Source organism: Tauraco erythrolophus, chromosome 9 (assembly GCF_009769465.1).
Source record: "Tauraco erythrolophus isolate bTauEry1 chromosome 9, bTauEry1.pri, whole genome shotgun sequence".
NCBI classification, from domain to species: Eukaryota; Metazoa; Chordata; class Aves; order Musophagiformes; family Musophagidae; genus Tauraco; species Tauraco erythrolophus.
The window spans coordinates 11923976-11939989 of NC_141473.1; the positions used below are offsets into that span (position 1 = coordinate 11923976).

The window sequence follows — 16014 nt, forward strand, 5'->3', positions numbered from 1 at the left end:
CTGATTACGGCCTATAAATAGTTGAGAAAAGATGGTGGGGAGGTGGGGGAAGGGCTCTTTACATTAGTGATGGGTGATAGAACAAGGGGAAACGGGCATAAGCTTAGTCAGGGGAGATTCAGGTTGGATGTTAGGAAGTATTTCTTCTCTGAAAGGGTTGTCAGCCACTGGAATAGGCTGCCCAGGGAGGTGGTTGAGTCCCCATCCCTGGATGTGTTTAAGAATAGGGTGGATGATCTACTTGAGGATATGGTTTAATGGGGATTAGGGATGGTTGGACTCGATGATCTCTAAGGTCTTTTCCAACCTAGAAATCTATGAATCTATGAACTGTGCCTACATATCTCTCCACAGCAGAGATACTTAAAAGTTTATGAAAATTATCTGAATTCAGTCAGCTATTCACATAATCTCTATCCAGTTTTAACTGAGGAGATGAACTCTGTGGGAAGCTCAGTTAAAAAAAAAAAAAAAAAAAAAAAAAAAAAAGAGGGAGGAGTGTAGAATGACTCCAGGAATTTTAAGAGGCAGTTTGCTTGGTTATACCATGGCACCTTTGTTATACTGTGGCTCAAATATAGAACGAGAAGCTGGATGCTGCTTTGAAACATTCGTTCCAGTCGCACTAATATCTTCTTAGATTTTCCTCTTTGTCTTGCCAAGAGATTCAGTAGACCAAAGAGCACAACGGATATCTCAACTTTACCGTCAGGTATTTAGCTGCCATCTTGTGATCACATTATTTTTCCCAACTAATGCTTCGGCAGTTTAGAGAGCTTTTTAGAGAAACAGGTCACACTAAATGCCACAGAAATCAGCTCAAGTCAACAATAACACTTCTTCCAGACTTAGTATTTTGCATGAGTTCTAACTAAACTCTTCATGTATATATATGTGTGCCTGTGCATGTGTGTGAGCAAGATCAGTAGCCTAAATACCAAAGGCCATGAGATGAGGTTAGCTGGGAGACAAGAAATGGATCAATCTCATGCCCTTGCTTCGCAGAATCCTGAGGATTCAGTGCTAGTTCAGTGACACCCACCTCGCTCCGAGTCCGAGCGATCCGAGGAAATGGTAGATCCAATGCTGTCCATTCGTATTCGCTCTATCTCCTGAGGACCCTGTAGTTGTTCCAGTCTTCTCTTTAGGAATCTTTGTTCTCGTTCCAGGTTCTCAAGCTGGTGTTGGCTCCTTCTCTCAGCCTCTTCAAGTTTCTGACATGATCAAATACAACTCAATAATTAGTTTCATACTTTTCTCCTTCCCTCCCACCTCCACTGCCCAGCCACCTGCTTTGCTTAGACCTTCCCACATCCCAGAAGGATTTAAGCTGCAAAAGAGCCCTGAACCAAGCCGCTTTGCAGTCTCCAAGAAAAATACCATATCCTCGCATCTTTTCCACCTCTCAAGTCCTGATAAATCATACACATTAGTATAATAAGTCTCTGAGGACACAGCCTCTCCGGGGAAACAATCTGAACTGTGGCAGTTTGTGGGTCATTCCACATCGATCCAGCCACTTGCGTTACCAAATCTGTCCACGAAGGGGCCTCAATTCCCTTAACCAAACCAATTCAGGGTTTGTTATGATCGACTGTAACATGAAAACGTGCCCTGGGAGTTCTGTGTTCCTTGCCACATGGTTTAGTAGGATTTCTCAGAAACAGTTTTCTATTCAGCAAGTGATTTACATAACCTACTACAGATTTCTTTGATCACAGCTGGGAAGTCTACCAGGGCACTGTTCTTTGTTTCCTACGACAAGCGCATTGCATAAGGAGGAGTCATGTCAGGCTAACTGTCCCTTCGGCAGCGCTTTTTCTCCTTCACCACCCATCCTCCCTCCTGACCTGCAACATCGCATTTCAGCCTCTTCCAGATACTGACAATGCTGCATTTTCTTTCCATGCTTCGCTTTACCAAAAGCGAATCTAGAAGAGCACTGGGCTAGCTGGCAGGTTCGCACACGGAACCCCAGCGAGCCAACCCTGTCTCACACTCTTGTGCTTTGTGCTAATGCACGAGCACATCAAAAAAAGCTGCACTTCCCATCAAAATGCAGTCACTCAACAGTAGGTATGTTTTTCTTTAAAGAGATGCAGCTGTCAACAAATGATCACAATACAGAACAAGGCCCCAGCTCTCCAAATCAATCATTTCCGTAGTTAACGGAGTTCATTATGGACTCTTCTAACAATGTGGCTTGTAGCAATGATAAATGATTAACCAAGGGGGCAAGGCTTGCTCGACATTTTTTTTTTTTTCTTTCAAAGGTGTTAGTCTCCTTCAACAGAGTTACCTCTAGGCAGCAAGACAGAGCAATTGAATTGTGCTTCCCAGCCTGAAGGCAGCTGGGAAAAGCAGCTCTTACCTTGATATGTGCTTTGGCTTTGTTGAGCAGCCCAAGCGTTGTGTGCCTGGTGCAGTCTGGTCCTAGCGGTATCAGAACTTTTAAGCGCTCTAGACACAGGCGGAGGTGAGCTCGGCTGCAAAGGGAGAAGAGAAGGATCAGAGCTATGCTTTCAGAAAAGAAACAGAATTTCCTTCTCTACTTCTCTCCTGTGAGGCAGTTTTCATGTTTCCCTCTTTCCACACATCACAAAGTTCCCCACAGGTACCAGGACAGACTGCCACGACATTATTTACACTGCAAACATCAGCTGCTCACCAATACCTGCATTATTGCTAACCTCTGACAAACACTGTTTATTTTCTTGCTGTCTGAACTGATAATCTGACTCATCTGGATGAACTTTGTGTAGGGGCAAGGCACACAGGCGAATGGGTTTCCTCCCTCTCTCTTTCTCAGCTATTTGCTGTCTGTTTGCTGAGAGGAACTTTTGCAAAAGCAGTTTTGAATGACTGCTACCCCCTGCACACTTGTGCTTTGCTGGCTCGGAGACGTTTGCTATGAACTGATCTAAACACCACCTTTTTGCACAAAATTAAGAAGATCAATGAGAAAAATGGTCAGCCCAAACCATCCAAACAATCCCTGCTGGCAGCTAAAGAGGATGGTAGTTCCCAAGAACTGCACTCTTACTCTTCCTGGACCCAGGTCTGAAAAGCTGCCGGGAGTGCAAGGTCTGTGGGAACAAGAGAACCCAAGACCTTCCCCTGGGCAGTCTTCTGACCTTGTCTCATGTCTACAAAGACAGGCTCAAGCACGACAGTGTCGCTGATGATACGAGCCATTTTCTGCAGAATATGGAAACATGTTTTGGGGAAAATGGTTCAGGCAGCAGTGGCAAAGCATGCCATGCGCAGGCTACATGGGAAAACTGTTCCCGCTGTCTCCCCTTCTGTACCACATATGCAGGAACGAACAGCAGATTTATGGAAAACTATCAAGTGTGGGTTGCCTTTTTCCTCTCCCTCTCTCTTTCCCAGACATTAATGATTTATGTCCAAACTTGTCATCCCAATCAATAAAACAATGACATCAGCTCCATCATTCACATGCAAGAAAGACTGGTGCAAAAAAGTCCTGAAAGCCTGTCCCAGTCCCTGCTCACGCACAAAGAAACTGAATCTTAGCCTGATCCATCTCAATGTAGGGGAAGAAGAAGAAAAAAAAAAAAGAGCATGGACAGTTCATTTCCATTTGTTTTTCAAATTCACTATTGCACCCAGTTGAAAGCAGTGGGGGAGAGAAGTCTGTAATCAGGCAATTATGTCAGTGACAAGCAAGGATGATTAAGGGTGGAAGGGTCAGGGGTTTTGCTGATGAACTGTCAGCGCAGGGGAGTGTTCACTAGCGGTGCTGTAGCTGTGAGCTCCTCACTGTTTCTATTATAAATCTCTTTACAAAGGGTCCATCATCCTGTCTCAAGAACAGCCACTGGGCTGCGTATGACCAACAAGGGCCTTGAAGAACACGTCTTTTTCATTAAATATTAACAACTGAAGGGGTGAGGAATGGGAAATCATAATCTAAAAATCAAACTGAAAAAAATAGCAATCACATCAATCTCATCTTTTACTTCTCAGCTTGCTCTGGGGCAAGCCCCACCGACATTAAACCCATATGGCTGACACAGGGGGATTCTTTTTCTACCTGGAAGCCCATTTTCAACACAGAGCTTGATCAACAGAAGCTGTATGCTCCCACTACAGGTATTTGCCCAATGTCTCCTGATGACCTGTAGGGCCAGCAATGAAAAAGCATTGCTGGTTCACACTGGCACTGTAGTTCATGTCATCCCACAGGAAACTGGATACTGACTTCTTGCAGCTAGAGAAAGGAGGAGGATCTTGTGGTTAAAGACATTCTAGGTTCTGAATCCACTTTTGGCTACGCCACAGATTTCCTTAACGGTCACAAAGGCAAGTCACCGAGTCAGAGCTGCCAGAACACAGTCATCAAGTTGCAGCACGTGTCTCTTCACAGCACAAGTACAAGTGCCAGTCATACACTTCACTTACAGGATCAGCCCAAGTGAAAAGGCAGCTTGAGCAGAGCTAAAGATGCGTGCATAGATGTGGGGACTGAGGAGCAGGACCAGTTCCACCTAACAGGGGACTTGCTACAGAGCACCAGCTACAGGTAGGGACCACAGACTTCCCCTCTGCCCTGTTGGGCAAGAGTAGCTCCCAGCCTATGATGAAAACTGAATTATTTGTGCAACAGAAAAAAAAAAACGTTTGAGGAATCAACATTTAACCCGTGTCAAATGTATCACAGCCCACTCCTGAACGCAGAGAGAAACAGACAATGCATCTACAGCCTGAGCTTTGGGCTGAGTCTTGGCACTGGAGGTTTTACCAGGAACCGAGGAAGGTGCTGCATCAGATGGTTTTCAGAGAGGCCACTCCTGCCAGTGACTCTTCTTCCTGGCCACCAAAGGTTGTGGCCTGCAGCAAGGGTGACAGCCTTTGCTAGCACACCAGGCATCGGGAGGGGACACCTGCCTGCAACAGAGGGTGTGAGCAGGAGCTGACAGCACACAGCACAGCTCGGGCGATGAGCACGCTGCAGGGGCAGGTGGCGTTGGCTGAGATGAGGCAGGTTTGGAAGAGGTTTGACCAAAGCCACCACTTTTGTGCTGCTGTTGGATCTTCCCCTTGTTTTGCACTCGGGGCTGAGCCACACCGAGTTTTGACGCCACTGCAAACGTAAGTGCATTGGTATCTCCAACCACAGCCTAACCAAGGGAAATGCAGAGGGCTTTACACTGGCATACAGCAGCGGGCCAGCCTCACTGCGCAGGCTGGTGCAGTCCAGGGATAGCCAGGCCCTTCAGCCCCAGCAGTCACCTCCTGCTGCTGGGGATGATGCTGGCGGAGCCACTCGGGAGCTCCCCGTCCCAGTGCAGCCAGGACAGAGAAAAGCAACCAAACCTGCAAACTGTCCTGGCACGTGAGCGCACTGCTTTCCTTCGGAGAGATCAGATCCAACAGCCTCCCCTGCTCTTTCTCCTCCACGGCATTTAATATCTTGCCTTTTTACTTTTAAAGTCTAACCCGGTCACAGCCCCTGACCTCCCTCAACTTACAACAGCCCTGGAGCGGACCATGGTTCTTAAACCACAGAGCACATGGGCAGGTCTGACACACTGATGAGTGGCTTCAGTAAAACCCAGAAATAAGACTCTAGAGTGCAAAAGCATCACAGCAAACTTTGCTAAAAGACCATTTCAGAGTGAAAGCAATGACAAACCTATTAATCTTTCTTACCAAGTCCTGGAGCTGTACCTGGGCAGCTAAAATCCCACAAGCCAGGCCATGATACAACTGTCTTTTCCCCTTGTTTACCTGGACTCTGTTGCAACGTGGCTTTGACAACGCTGCAGGCTCTTGTATTCAATGAAAATACCAGCATTGTGCAGGCTCCAGACAGAGCCAGACGGCTTTCCATGTAAACCACTGAATTATGCCAATATTTGACGCATCTGCCAATATCTGGAAAAACAAGTCTAAATGCCCATATTGTTATATAACAGAGAAACAACTCGGGCTTGGCGCGAAGGGCTGCTGCCTCTCGCTGCCTTGATCTTGGGGAAGACAGAGGATGACAGAAGGAGAATTCCAGTTTCAGCTGAGGAGGAAGCCTTTGCACACTAGCTGCAGGGCAGATGGGAGAAGCTGGAGCCCTTTCTTCTGCCTAAGTGGCCTTAGAAAAAAAATCAGGCTCTCACAGCAGCATCCTGAGCACACGGTAGGTGCTGGATGTTCTGAAGACAGAACCCATGGAGGATTTGGAAGGCAGGGGGTCTCTTTCCCAAGAGACCAGCCTACTGTTCCCCTCCTGCTCAGCCTGAGGGGTAAAACCCCTCTTCGAGATTCCCATGTAGGGCATCACGGTGGCCAGAAAAGGAGCAAAGCACCCGAGAGGCTTTGGTAAACCAGAGCGTAATATGCACTTCTCTGTCCCAAAGAGCTGAGGACAACCTTTTATCCTGTTCCACCTGGCAACTCCAGCTAGGACAGAGCCCCTCTGCTGCTTCTGCTTCCTCCCCTGTGTAGTGCCAGGAAGAGCTCAGAAGCAAGTTCCTCTGGGATGTGGAGAGCAAGCAGAGCAAGGATGCCCTCTCTTCTCTGCCAGGAGCTGCTGTGGGAAAAAGTATGTTAGCCCTTAAACAGATGGGTCAGGAGGCTGAAGCAGAAGAGGAACAAGCAAGCCCAGCAGTCCCATAGCCCTGCCAGCTGATCCACAACAAGCTGTAGGTGGCTGCATGTGCAAGAAGGAGGTCCTTGCCCCTAAAACAGCAGCCCCATTGCTGCCTGCTCGGCACTGTGCTGTTCCCCCTCTTTTCACTTTGTGCCTGCGCGACAGCTTCTGATGCATTTGGATTATCTACTTCAACCCCTCCAGTTCCCCTCCAAGCTTCTGATGTATTTGGATTATCTACTTCAACCCCTCCAGTTCCCCTCCAAGCCTGAGCCCCCAGGCCCTCTGTCCTGAGCCTCTCTCAGAGAGGCGGCTGGCCCTTGCTCCACGCAGCCCCTCCTTGCACTTGGCTCTGCCTGGCTGCAGAGGGCTGTAATTTCACAGCCTGCTCTCCTCTCAGGCTCCCAATGACATCATCCGCTCTGATTATATAAAGCACGGGGAGGATGCCTTTATTTATGCGTGCTTTTTGCTCATAGCTTCAGCTGTCTCACTGTACCGCACGCACCCAAATCCCACTGCAGAAGCTGGGTTCCCATCTGCCTGGATCAGAACTGCAGTGTAGAAAAAGGTGTGGGTGAAAAAAAAAAAAAAAATCCCCATTTCTTTTCTCCACTCCTCTGAGGATGTTTTTGAGGTGGCTGGGTAGGAATCGACCTACCCCACCACTCTGCACCACAGCAAGCTGGGCATAAAGCCACCAGCCTCTTCCCTGACTGAGACATCCCCACAGAGCTGAGGGACCTGTGGTAGCAGCTCCAAACCTTGTATCTGCTGGTCACCAAGGGGCTACTCAGGGGCTAGAAACCTACCTATCTTCAATGTCTGAGGAGCCTCCTGCAAGGGCCAGCCCAGGCCTGGAAGGGCACCAGCAGCCTCCCCCTCCAGGCCCTGGTGGGCTCAGCCAAAGCTCTGTGCAGCCCTGCTGAGCGGGTGACCCCCACCCTGCTCGGGTCCATCATCTTCCTGCAAACCTTGCAGCAATGGCTGCAGGCATGGCTGTGGAGGAGCCATCCCTGAACGTAAACATCCCTGGAGAGGTTGTAGCTTCTTTGCTAGGACAGGTTTTGGGTTTGTGGGTTGTTTTTGGTTGTTTTTTTTTCAGCTTCCACCATGGGCAGAAACAATGGAAACTGAGAGAAGAAACTTTCTCTGCTGAGGAGTCAGTTGAACACACGTGCACATTCAGCTCCGAAGCAGCAGGTTTACCAGATTCAACACTGTCCCCTGGTCAGACACTGCTGACCGACTTTGCCGAATCAAGGCCTGAACATCTGCAACACACACACACACATACACACACACTTTTCCCATCTTCAAAAGATCAAGCCTCCCTCCCAGCAGGAAATGACCAACTCGCCTTCAGCAGCGTTTCAAAATGCTGAATTATGATTTTTGTATGTTGAAAGTAGGGAGCATCTGAGGGAAAAGAAAAACATTTCCCAGATATTTTTGTACTGTGCCTGCAGGTCTACAGGGCTTGAATTCAACAGTAGATTTAAGCATGTGCTTAACATTCGGAATATGCCCAAGTCCCACTGAGGCTAAATCAGACACTTGATCTCCCAGAGATATTAAAAACCCAGAACCAAACCAAACAAGAACCACCAAAAGAACCAGCAGAAGGAAGATCCTAACTTGGAAAAGGACATTACCATCCTTCTCCTCTGCCTTCTTCCTCTTCCCTCTACAGCTTTTCAAAGCCAAGTCTAATTTAACCCTGAAATTAGAAACCACCAACTTTGTTTGGATTTCAGAGCTAATAGATTGCTTAAAAAATTCAGGAGGGATCACCGGTTAAAGAAAACAATTCCTGGAGAAATGCAAGTGACCCCACATCAATAATTCATTGGACGAGAACGATTTTGAGATAAAAAGTAATGAGAAACACATGCAAAAACCACAGGGCAGGAAAAACGGGGAAAAATATGGTTTCCTTCTAAAAGCAATGCACAGGTCAGAGGCGTGCTTATCTCTAACCGCCATCGTATGACTCCAAGTTTCTCTCCTTGCTCTTGTCTCTAACCCCCAGCCCATACTCTGCGATGGATCTCCCCCCTTCTTTACTGTGCGTTTGTCTCCAGCCAAGGAAGAGAAGGTTTTTCCCAGCGCCCGGACGCGGCACGGGAGGCAGCCGGCACTCGCTCTGCTGCAGAGCGTTATGCAATCGCTGCGAACCCCCGGCCACGCGCGAGAATGCCGCGGTGGCGTCCGGCCAGCCGCGATAAACACACTCGCACCCGCTCACCCCGATTCCACAGGACACCAGAGGCGGGACACGTGCTTTAGAAGGAAATCGGGCTCAGAAACGCGCGGTTCAAAGTTAATATTCTCCCCCTGAGCTGTAAAATCATTCAAAACAAGCCTCGCTTTCTGATTTTAAATCAGGTCTCTTCTCACGATTATTTATTTTCCTGTATTTGCTCCCAGTTGAAGGAGATACTTGTTCATTCGTCTCTTTTGTTTCCAGTCAATTTCTACGGATGGCTCCCTGGCATGCAGGAGTATTTGTATTGCAAACGCTAATAAAATCTACCATGAAAAAGTAATTGGGGAAAAAAAGCTTTTCGACCTTTACATTTTTTTAAAGCCTTTCTATCATTTAAAAGGAACAAAGAAATGAAGGTTTAGGACCGACAATAAAGAGATTTGACAAAGTATTATAAATAAGAATTTAAAGGAACAAAAAAGTTCTATGGACAACATTTCCAGCCTGATGTTAACCATATCAGGTCTGTGTGCAAAAGTTAAAGATCAACATACACTCAACTGCATTCTCAAATCAAAGGCGGACAAAAAACAAGCCACAAATGAAGAGACCCATGGTTAAACAATAGCAATAACAATAATAGTAATAAACAAAAAAATCAAACAAATAAAAAAACCCCAAAAATACAGGCAATTAAGCTTTTCAAAGTCACACAAATCAACACACCTCTGCCTGCTGACAAGCTGCATACCAGGGAGATAACTGGTGGTCCAGTGCTCAGGAAAGCAGCATCCTGACTCAAGCCCATAAGTGGCAATGAAATACAAACAGCAATGGATTGATGCGCTCCGTAACAGCAGCATTTTGTTCAAAGGCCACCTCAGCCACAAAACCAAGACAAGGTCCACTGGGAAAGGAAGCATCTTATCTAACAACTGAGATATTTGGAAAAAATGGCCAGTTTTGTAGCACACAAACTCTTCCCCACATCTAGAATAGAAGCTACAAGCCTTAAAGTAGGCATAAAGCAAGGATTTTAACTTAAAATACACATTGTAAACCTTGAAAGAGGGTGTCCTACAAACCCTGCCTGGACTATCCCACCTGAGCCCGGCACAGTCTTCCACCACAGAACCAGCATACGGCCAAGTGCAGCCCAGAGGCTCACAGAAATAACCTCTACTCCCAACTCTTCTAGATGGGAAGACTCATCACTGATTTCGACTTTGGAATAGCTTCAGGCTCTTGGCTCACAGAGGCTGCAAGACCAACAAACCTCGTGCAAAGTGGTCTGTTGCCACCACCGATCAGTTCCAGCATGGGTCTTTCTAGCCTACTACTGCAGTCTGGAGGGAGACTTGCTCTCCTCACCTCTCTCCATGTGTCACAACTGTCAAGGTCTCTCCCTTTCCTGAGATCCTTCAAGGTATAAAACCAAATATTATTGAGAGGGCTTTCCTAATTTTGTCACAATTCTGAAGGCAAATGAATTACTTCAAGGCTTTCCAAAATCAAAAAAAGGGGAAGAGGGACAGATGGAGGGGAAATCAGGCAGTCTCCAATCCCTTGGATATGGAAGATCTGGCTGAAACATGTAGCTTTCCTGCAGGACAAGTATCTCCTGGGCTGCAATATGGAGGGATAAGAGACTCTTAGCTGTTTCTCCCAAAGGCTGATCAGTCTGTCCACACTGTGCAGACATTAAGTGTAAATCACATTTTTCAGTGGGTGCAGGGGTTGGCCTACAAACACCTTGAGCTATGTGGACATGTGAGAGAGCTCCCACTTCCAGAATTCAAGGCCACAGCATTGCAGACAAGGCTGTGAAAAGGAGACTTCCGGAAGACTCAGGGTCCTACTCTCACCTCCGAGGGAGTATGATTGCTCTCGTCTCACACGGAGTCCCTATTACCTTCCTTTTCACTCCGTTCTCTGACCAGCACTGCAAACGCTGGACTGTTTGTTCTGCTCTGCTATCACTAACCATCATCCCTCAGCCTGCCTAGGTTTTTGTTTCTGTCCTCTTCTCCAATAGTCTACTGGATTGGAAACTCTTTGGTGCAAGAACACTTGCCAAATGCACTGATCTCTGAACAGGATCCTGTGACTGCACTCAGTAATCCTAAATCAAGCAGATCCCAAACAATTAGACTAAAGCAACATGATGATTCTGATTCTGAAGCTGAAGAGATATATTTGGGGCTACTTTTATTCACACAATAACTTCTGGGCCTTTGGATCCTATTTGTTGCATATCTTGAAGTTTTTCTCTTTGAACTAGAGGGCTAGAATATAGAAGCTTCATCTAAATGACTAAAATAATAAAAAAAAAGAGAGACCAACTGTAATCCTATGACTTCCAAAACTAGGATGCTTAAAGGAATGGCAAAAAACCTTCAATACTGATGCTCACAGTAATAAAAATGATCCCATTTTGGAAGATGCCTCCTCCAGACTGAACTCACAGCTGTTCAGTAACATGACTGCTCATCCTTTCCTAACCCCTTTGATCTTCAGAGGCACCAATGAGACAGACTACTTCAACTCAGTAGAGAAAGATCAAATATAACAGCCTGTGCTTCACAATGAAAAGGTGATGAGAGCAGGATAGGTGGCCAGCAGCCCAGCAGAGGAATGGAGTCAATCAATGCCTGGCATTTTCTCTCGCCCCTTCATTTTCATCCAGATCCAGCACCAAGCTCTCAGTGCCTGTTCATCAGTTTCTCTTCCCACCTCCCAGGTCCTCTATGGCTTTCTGCCTTTCTTTGAAAGCAATTTGGACTGTTAAGAGATGTCAGATAGGAACAGACGCTCTGGAGCAGTGTCTATTATTATTATTATTTATCAAAGTTAATCTCTCCCTAAAGTTACATATTGAGGATCTACTATTATTGATCTTGACCATTAGCCATACAGTATTCTAATCCCTGGTGAATATAATTAACTGAACTTTACTGTAGCACAATACATGATGCTACCAGCTAAACCCCTTTCAGGATAAGCTGTGCTTACAACAGTATGCTAAACCCTATAACCACAGCAGGCCATAAACGCTCTACATCGCATTCACCTTTTGACCTAAAAACATAGCCTGCTTGCCGCCGGTGCAGTCACATCTAGGTGCCTCTTGCACAATATCATTCAGCACCCACTTTTCAATCATGCTGGCTGCCGACCAGGCAGGTATTGCAGTCTTGCAGTAGATACAGCAGTAAGAAACAGCTACAATCCTGCATTTGGCTACCAGGGAACATGCAAAGCCAGCCATAAACATCAACGTGCAACCCAGGACGGTTAATTATAAAGCCCTGACTAGCCTAGTCTAATAAAAACTCCATCTTTGTTAAAAGGTGGTTAGAAATAGACCTGCTCTTTTAATAGCCAATGGTGTCCTGTGCTCTCGTTCTCACTAATACCATTATAATCATCCTTCTAGGGACACACAGTGTGCTCACAGCCGCAAAGCCTGGCGATGCTGCTCCAACCAGCGCGGTGTCCTCCTCCACACCACCAACATGCCTGCAAAGCAGCTGCACCATTCATCAGAAACCTGCTCGCTGAAGAGGAGGCAGTAACCTGCTTTGCTGCGACCTACGGATTTTCAGCTTTACTGCTAGAATTAGGTCACCGGCAAAGATAGCCAAGATTTTCCAAACTCGCCAGCTATTCTTGATTATTCTGTTCAGAGGTTTCCTGGCTAAGCATCATGCCTTTAAAAAGAAATGAGGAGGTGTTTCAGGCTCATGCAAGGTTTCTGCAGTCAGACTCTGAGAAGCGGGGATGCTCTCACCCCATAATCCTGAACTGCCTCTAAAACTGCCAGGCAACGGGAAGAGCTCTCCAGTTCAGATCTACTGCCATTGAGCCCTTGCAGCCTCTCAAGGAGAAATCAAAGATGGTGCACACTAGAAAACAGATTAATTAGCATGGATTTGCAGAGACCCTTGAAGGCCACCTGCCAGCACTGAGACTGGAATAACCTGAGATACTAGGCAGCTTCCCACCAGGCAGCCAGAGAGCGGCCCTGGACTGCTCTCTTGGCTACAGCAGAAAAGCTACCCAGGGCCCACAGGGTGTCATAGCAGTAAAGGCATAGACAGTACCTCAAATCAGAACCTCTTTTCTTCATAATGTGACTGAAAGAGACACTGGACTTCAGTGCCTACTAAAGATAGTCAGGCTAAAAACTAGTAATACCACTAACTAGAAAGAACAAAGCACTTGCTTTATAAGACGGACATTTGTCCATCAGTGAAAGAGTAAAGGATGCCACCAACTTGTTATTTGGGAAAAAAAAATTTCTTGTTTTCAAAATAATGAATATGCTGATATCAAGAATACATTCTGATCTGGTACTAGAAGTTATTTTTGTTATTAACATAATTTTTTAAATTACACAGATAAGCTAGTGCTACTAAAAGGTATTTATACTGTTCATTAAGATAGGACAGAGTTTTTCCACTCCATACATTTCTTTTCTGAAGCTATATTCCAGTTTCCTCACTTCATGGAAGAAAATAATAATTCCTAATGAAAAAATATTCTAAGAATGTGACCATTTGGAATACCTGTTTACACAAAATCTTTTATGCCAGAAGGAAAGCATGTGCTCTTCATTTAATACCTCTTCACACTGTCAGAAATATTTAAGGAGTCATCAAGTATCTACTGTACCTTTCAGGTATAGAGGGCATGCATCTGGAACAGAGGAAGCAGTGCATGTAATTTCACCTTGTAAAATTATTTTAAATTTAACCTCAGACTTCCCAGGAAAGAGGAATTACCAGCCAAGGTCACTATCAGATGTATGCTTGGAAAAAACCACTAGGAAGGAGAACTTGAGATCCTAGCACTATTTTTCTTATTGGATATGGATTTTTTCACACAAAGAACAGTAATACTGTATTTCAAAAGTCTGGGAGTTAGCTAACGTTACGTGACAAACAGTTTTAACTCAAGTTAACTATATATGTTACTCAGCTGGGCAATGTGAACAGGGAAGCACAGCTCCTAGCACTACAACAACAGATGAGTCACGTCCTGATCTCATACATACATACAGAGGTACCAGGAAAGAAAACAGTTTTTGAAAGGAGGTATCACAGAGTATGAAAACACATCTTGCTTCTGCTTAACTGATGTGATGTGCTAATACAACCTCATTGTCACTACAGTTCTTCCAAAGAGGAGCAGGGTTTATCATCTATAAAATTAAAACAATGTAAACTTCAGGGGAAAAGAACAACAACAAAACAAACCTCCTGTGTTGCCTTTTCCCTTTAACCACCCTTGATACCTTCCTTGCATTTTCTTTCTCTCCTCTGGGCATGTGTGAAGGCCAAGAAATGTAAAACTGCTCAAACCTCAAACAGGGAAAAAGCATGAAGCTAGCCACTTGGAAACCATTTTCTTGGGCAGTAAGCAAGACAAAATGCATCCATAAGACATGAAAATTGCTTGACTACAAAACTCCTAGTGCTTCCAACAGGGCTCAAAAAGTCACTATAATAAGCCCAGGACATTCTACCTAGTGAACTCTTGACCAGCTGGAGAAGATCATTATGACTTCTGCCTGGGTCAGCAATGCCACAAAGGGCTACAATTCTAATTCTCCCAAACCAAGAACAGCTGTAGTTGGGAAGATTAGTTGCCTTATGCTTGCTTGCTCTGTATTCTCCCAGCAGGGAAAGGGTTAGGATACCACCTGGAAACAAACCAGACACTGAAAGGTTCATGGTTTATTTTGGAAAAAAAAAAATATAAAAAAAAAAGAGAGAGGAGCTGGAACACCTAGTCCTCTGGTTTGGTGGAAATTGGTGTCCATTTGCTCAACTATCAGGAAAATATTAAGAAAATAACCCAATAACCACACAAGCCTACAGAAACACCTGCAGTGGCATTGCATTATAATCACAATCACTCTCCTCCTTCCCTGTTATTTTGTAGTGCTTATGTCCCTCACAAGGCCTCATGACTTTAGGCCAGATAAATTACTGCTTCATGGTCAGCTATTTTCTATGCAGTGTCTCATCCTGGGATCACTCCTTGTTGGTTTCAAAAGCCACTGGTGTTAAAAATAATAATAATTAAAAAAAAACCAAGAAAAACAACAAAGAAAGATCACTTTCACCACAAACCATTCACCTGGGGAGAGGCTGCGGTGGGTTTCTTCATCATGAGAGCCAAATGGCAAAGGAGAAGTACAGATTTCTTGACTTTCCTAGTGCCGTGCTGGCCAGGAGCTTGCAGAGCTTGCATGTGCTTTCAGGAAGGACGAAGCGGCTACCAAATGGAGCCGACATTTCAGCTCTCACCGCAAGCAGGAAAGGGTTCTGCAGCACATGAGACCTTTAAGTGAGAGTCAGGAGACCTGTCCTGACGACAGCTTGCATGACCTCAGGTAAATCCCTGGAGGAACGGAAGCATCCACTGCTCATCCACAAAATGGAGCTAACCCCAATTCCTTCATGGAGTACTGCACAGCTAAATCCACTCCTGGTTTTCAGGTGCTCACGTAGCTCAGCAATGACACTGGTATGTGAAGCGCCTGGAGAGCAGGATGCTTAGGGATGCGAATTCATTCAGCTTTCTCTGCTAGTTAATAATGACCAGAGTACAAGATGGCCACATTTCTCAAAATGGATCAATCACCCCTCACTGCTTCCCCCCACATATGCAACAAAAACTATCTGAGTTCTCCTCTTAACCTCTGTCCTGAGAAATTCCCAAGATGGAATTTCAGCGAAGTTCAAAGGAGTTTAGTCGGAATCAGGACAACATGAAGGTTGTATTGTTGACTTTGCAATCAAGCAGTCATAAAACATTTTATTTCTTTAAAACATTTTGTTTCTGATGTCCTACTGTTAATCTCATGGGTCCAAAAGATTATGACTTAGGCCTCATTAAAAAAAAACCCAACACACCAGAGTAGCTCAGACACATAATTTAAAAAAGCAAACAAACACCTACGTAGGATGTTGCCTCTCCTTTCTGTTTTTCAAATACATAGGTTATACTGGCTCATACGTTGGTTTTATGTGGGCGACAGAAACACTTAACTCCAGGTACTAGGATTTGAAAATCACAGAATATCAACAGAATTGCAGTGGAGATTACAAGAGCTGGCAAGATCGTAGTTTTTTTTTTTACTTTGAATAACAGTACAGTTTTAACAAATGATCATTTAAAAAGAAGA

General features: G+C 45.3%; 1 protein-coding gene across 3 annotated transcripts in view; it reads right to left on the reverse strand.

The window, feature by feature from the left end:
- The window catches only part of MXI1 (MAX interactor 1, dimerization protein), a 57689-nt gene that overhangs the window by 3246 nt on the left and 38429 nt on the right, over positions 1 to 16014 (reverse strand). For all 3 annotated transcript variants that reach the window (XM_086616621.1, XM_086616622.1, XM_086616624.1), the window contains 2 exons: positions 2372 to 2486; positions 1043 to 1214 (listed from right to left, as the gene is read on the reverse strand). In XM_086616621.1, coding sequence (XP_086472747.1) covers positions 1043 to 1214; positions 2372 to 2486 — 287 coding nt within the window. The remainder of the gene's footprint in view (positions 1 to 1042; positions 1215 to 2371; positions 2487 to 16014) is intronic.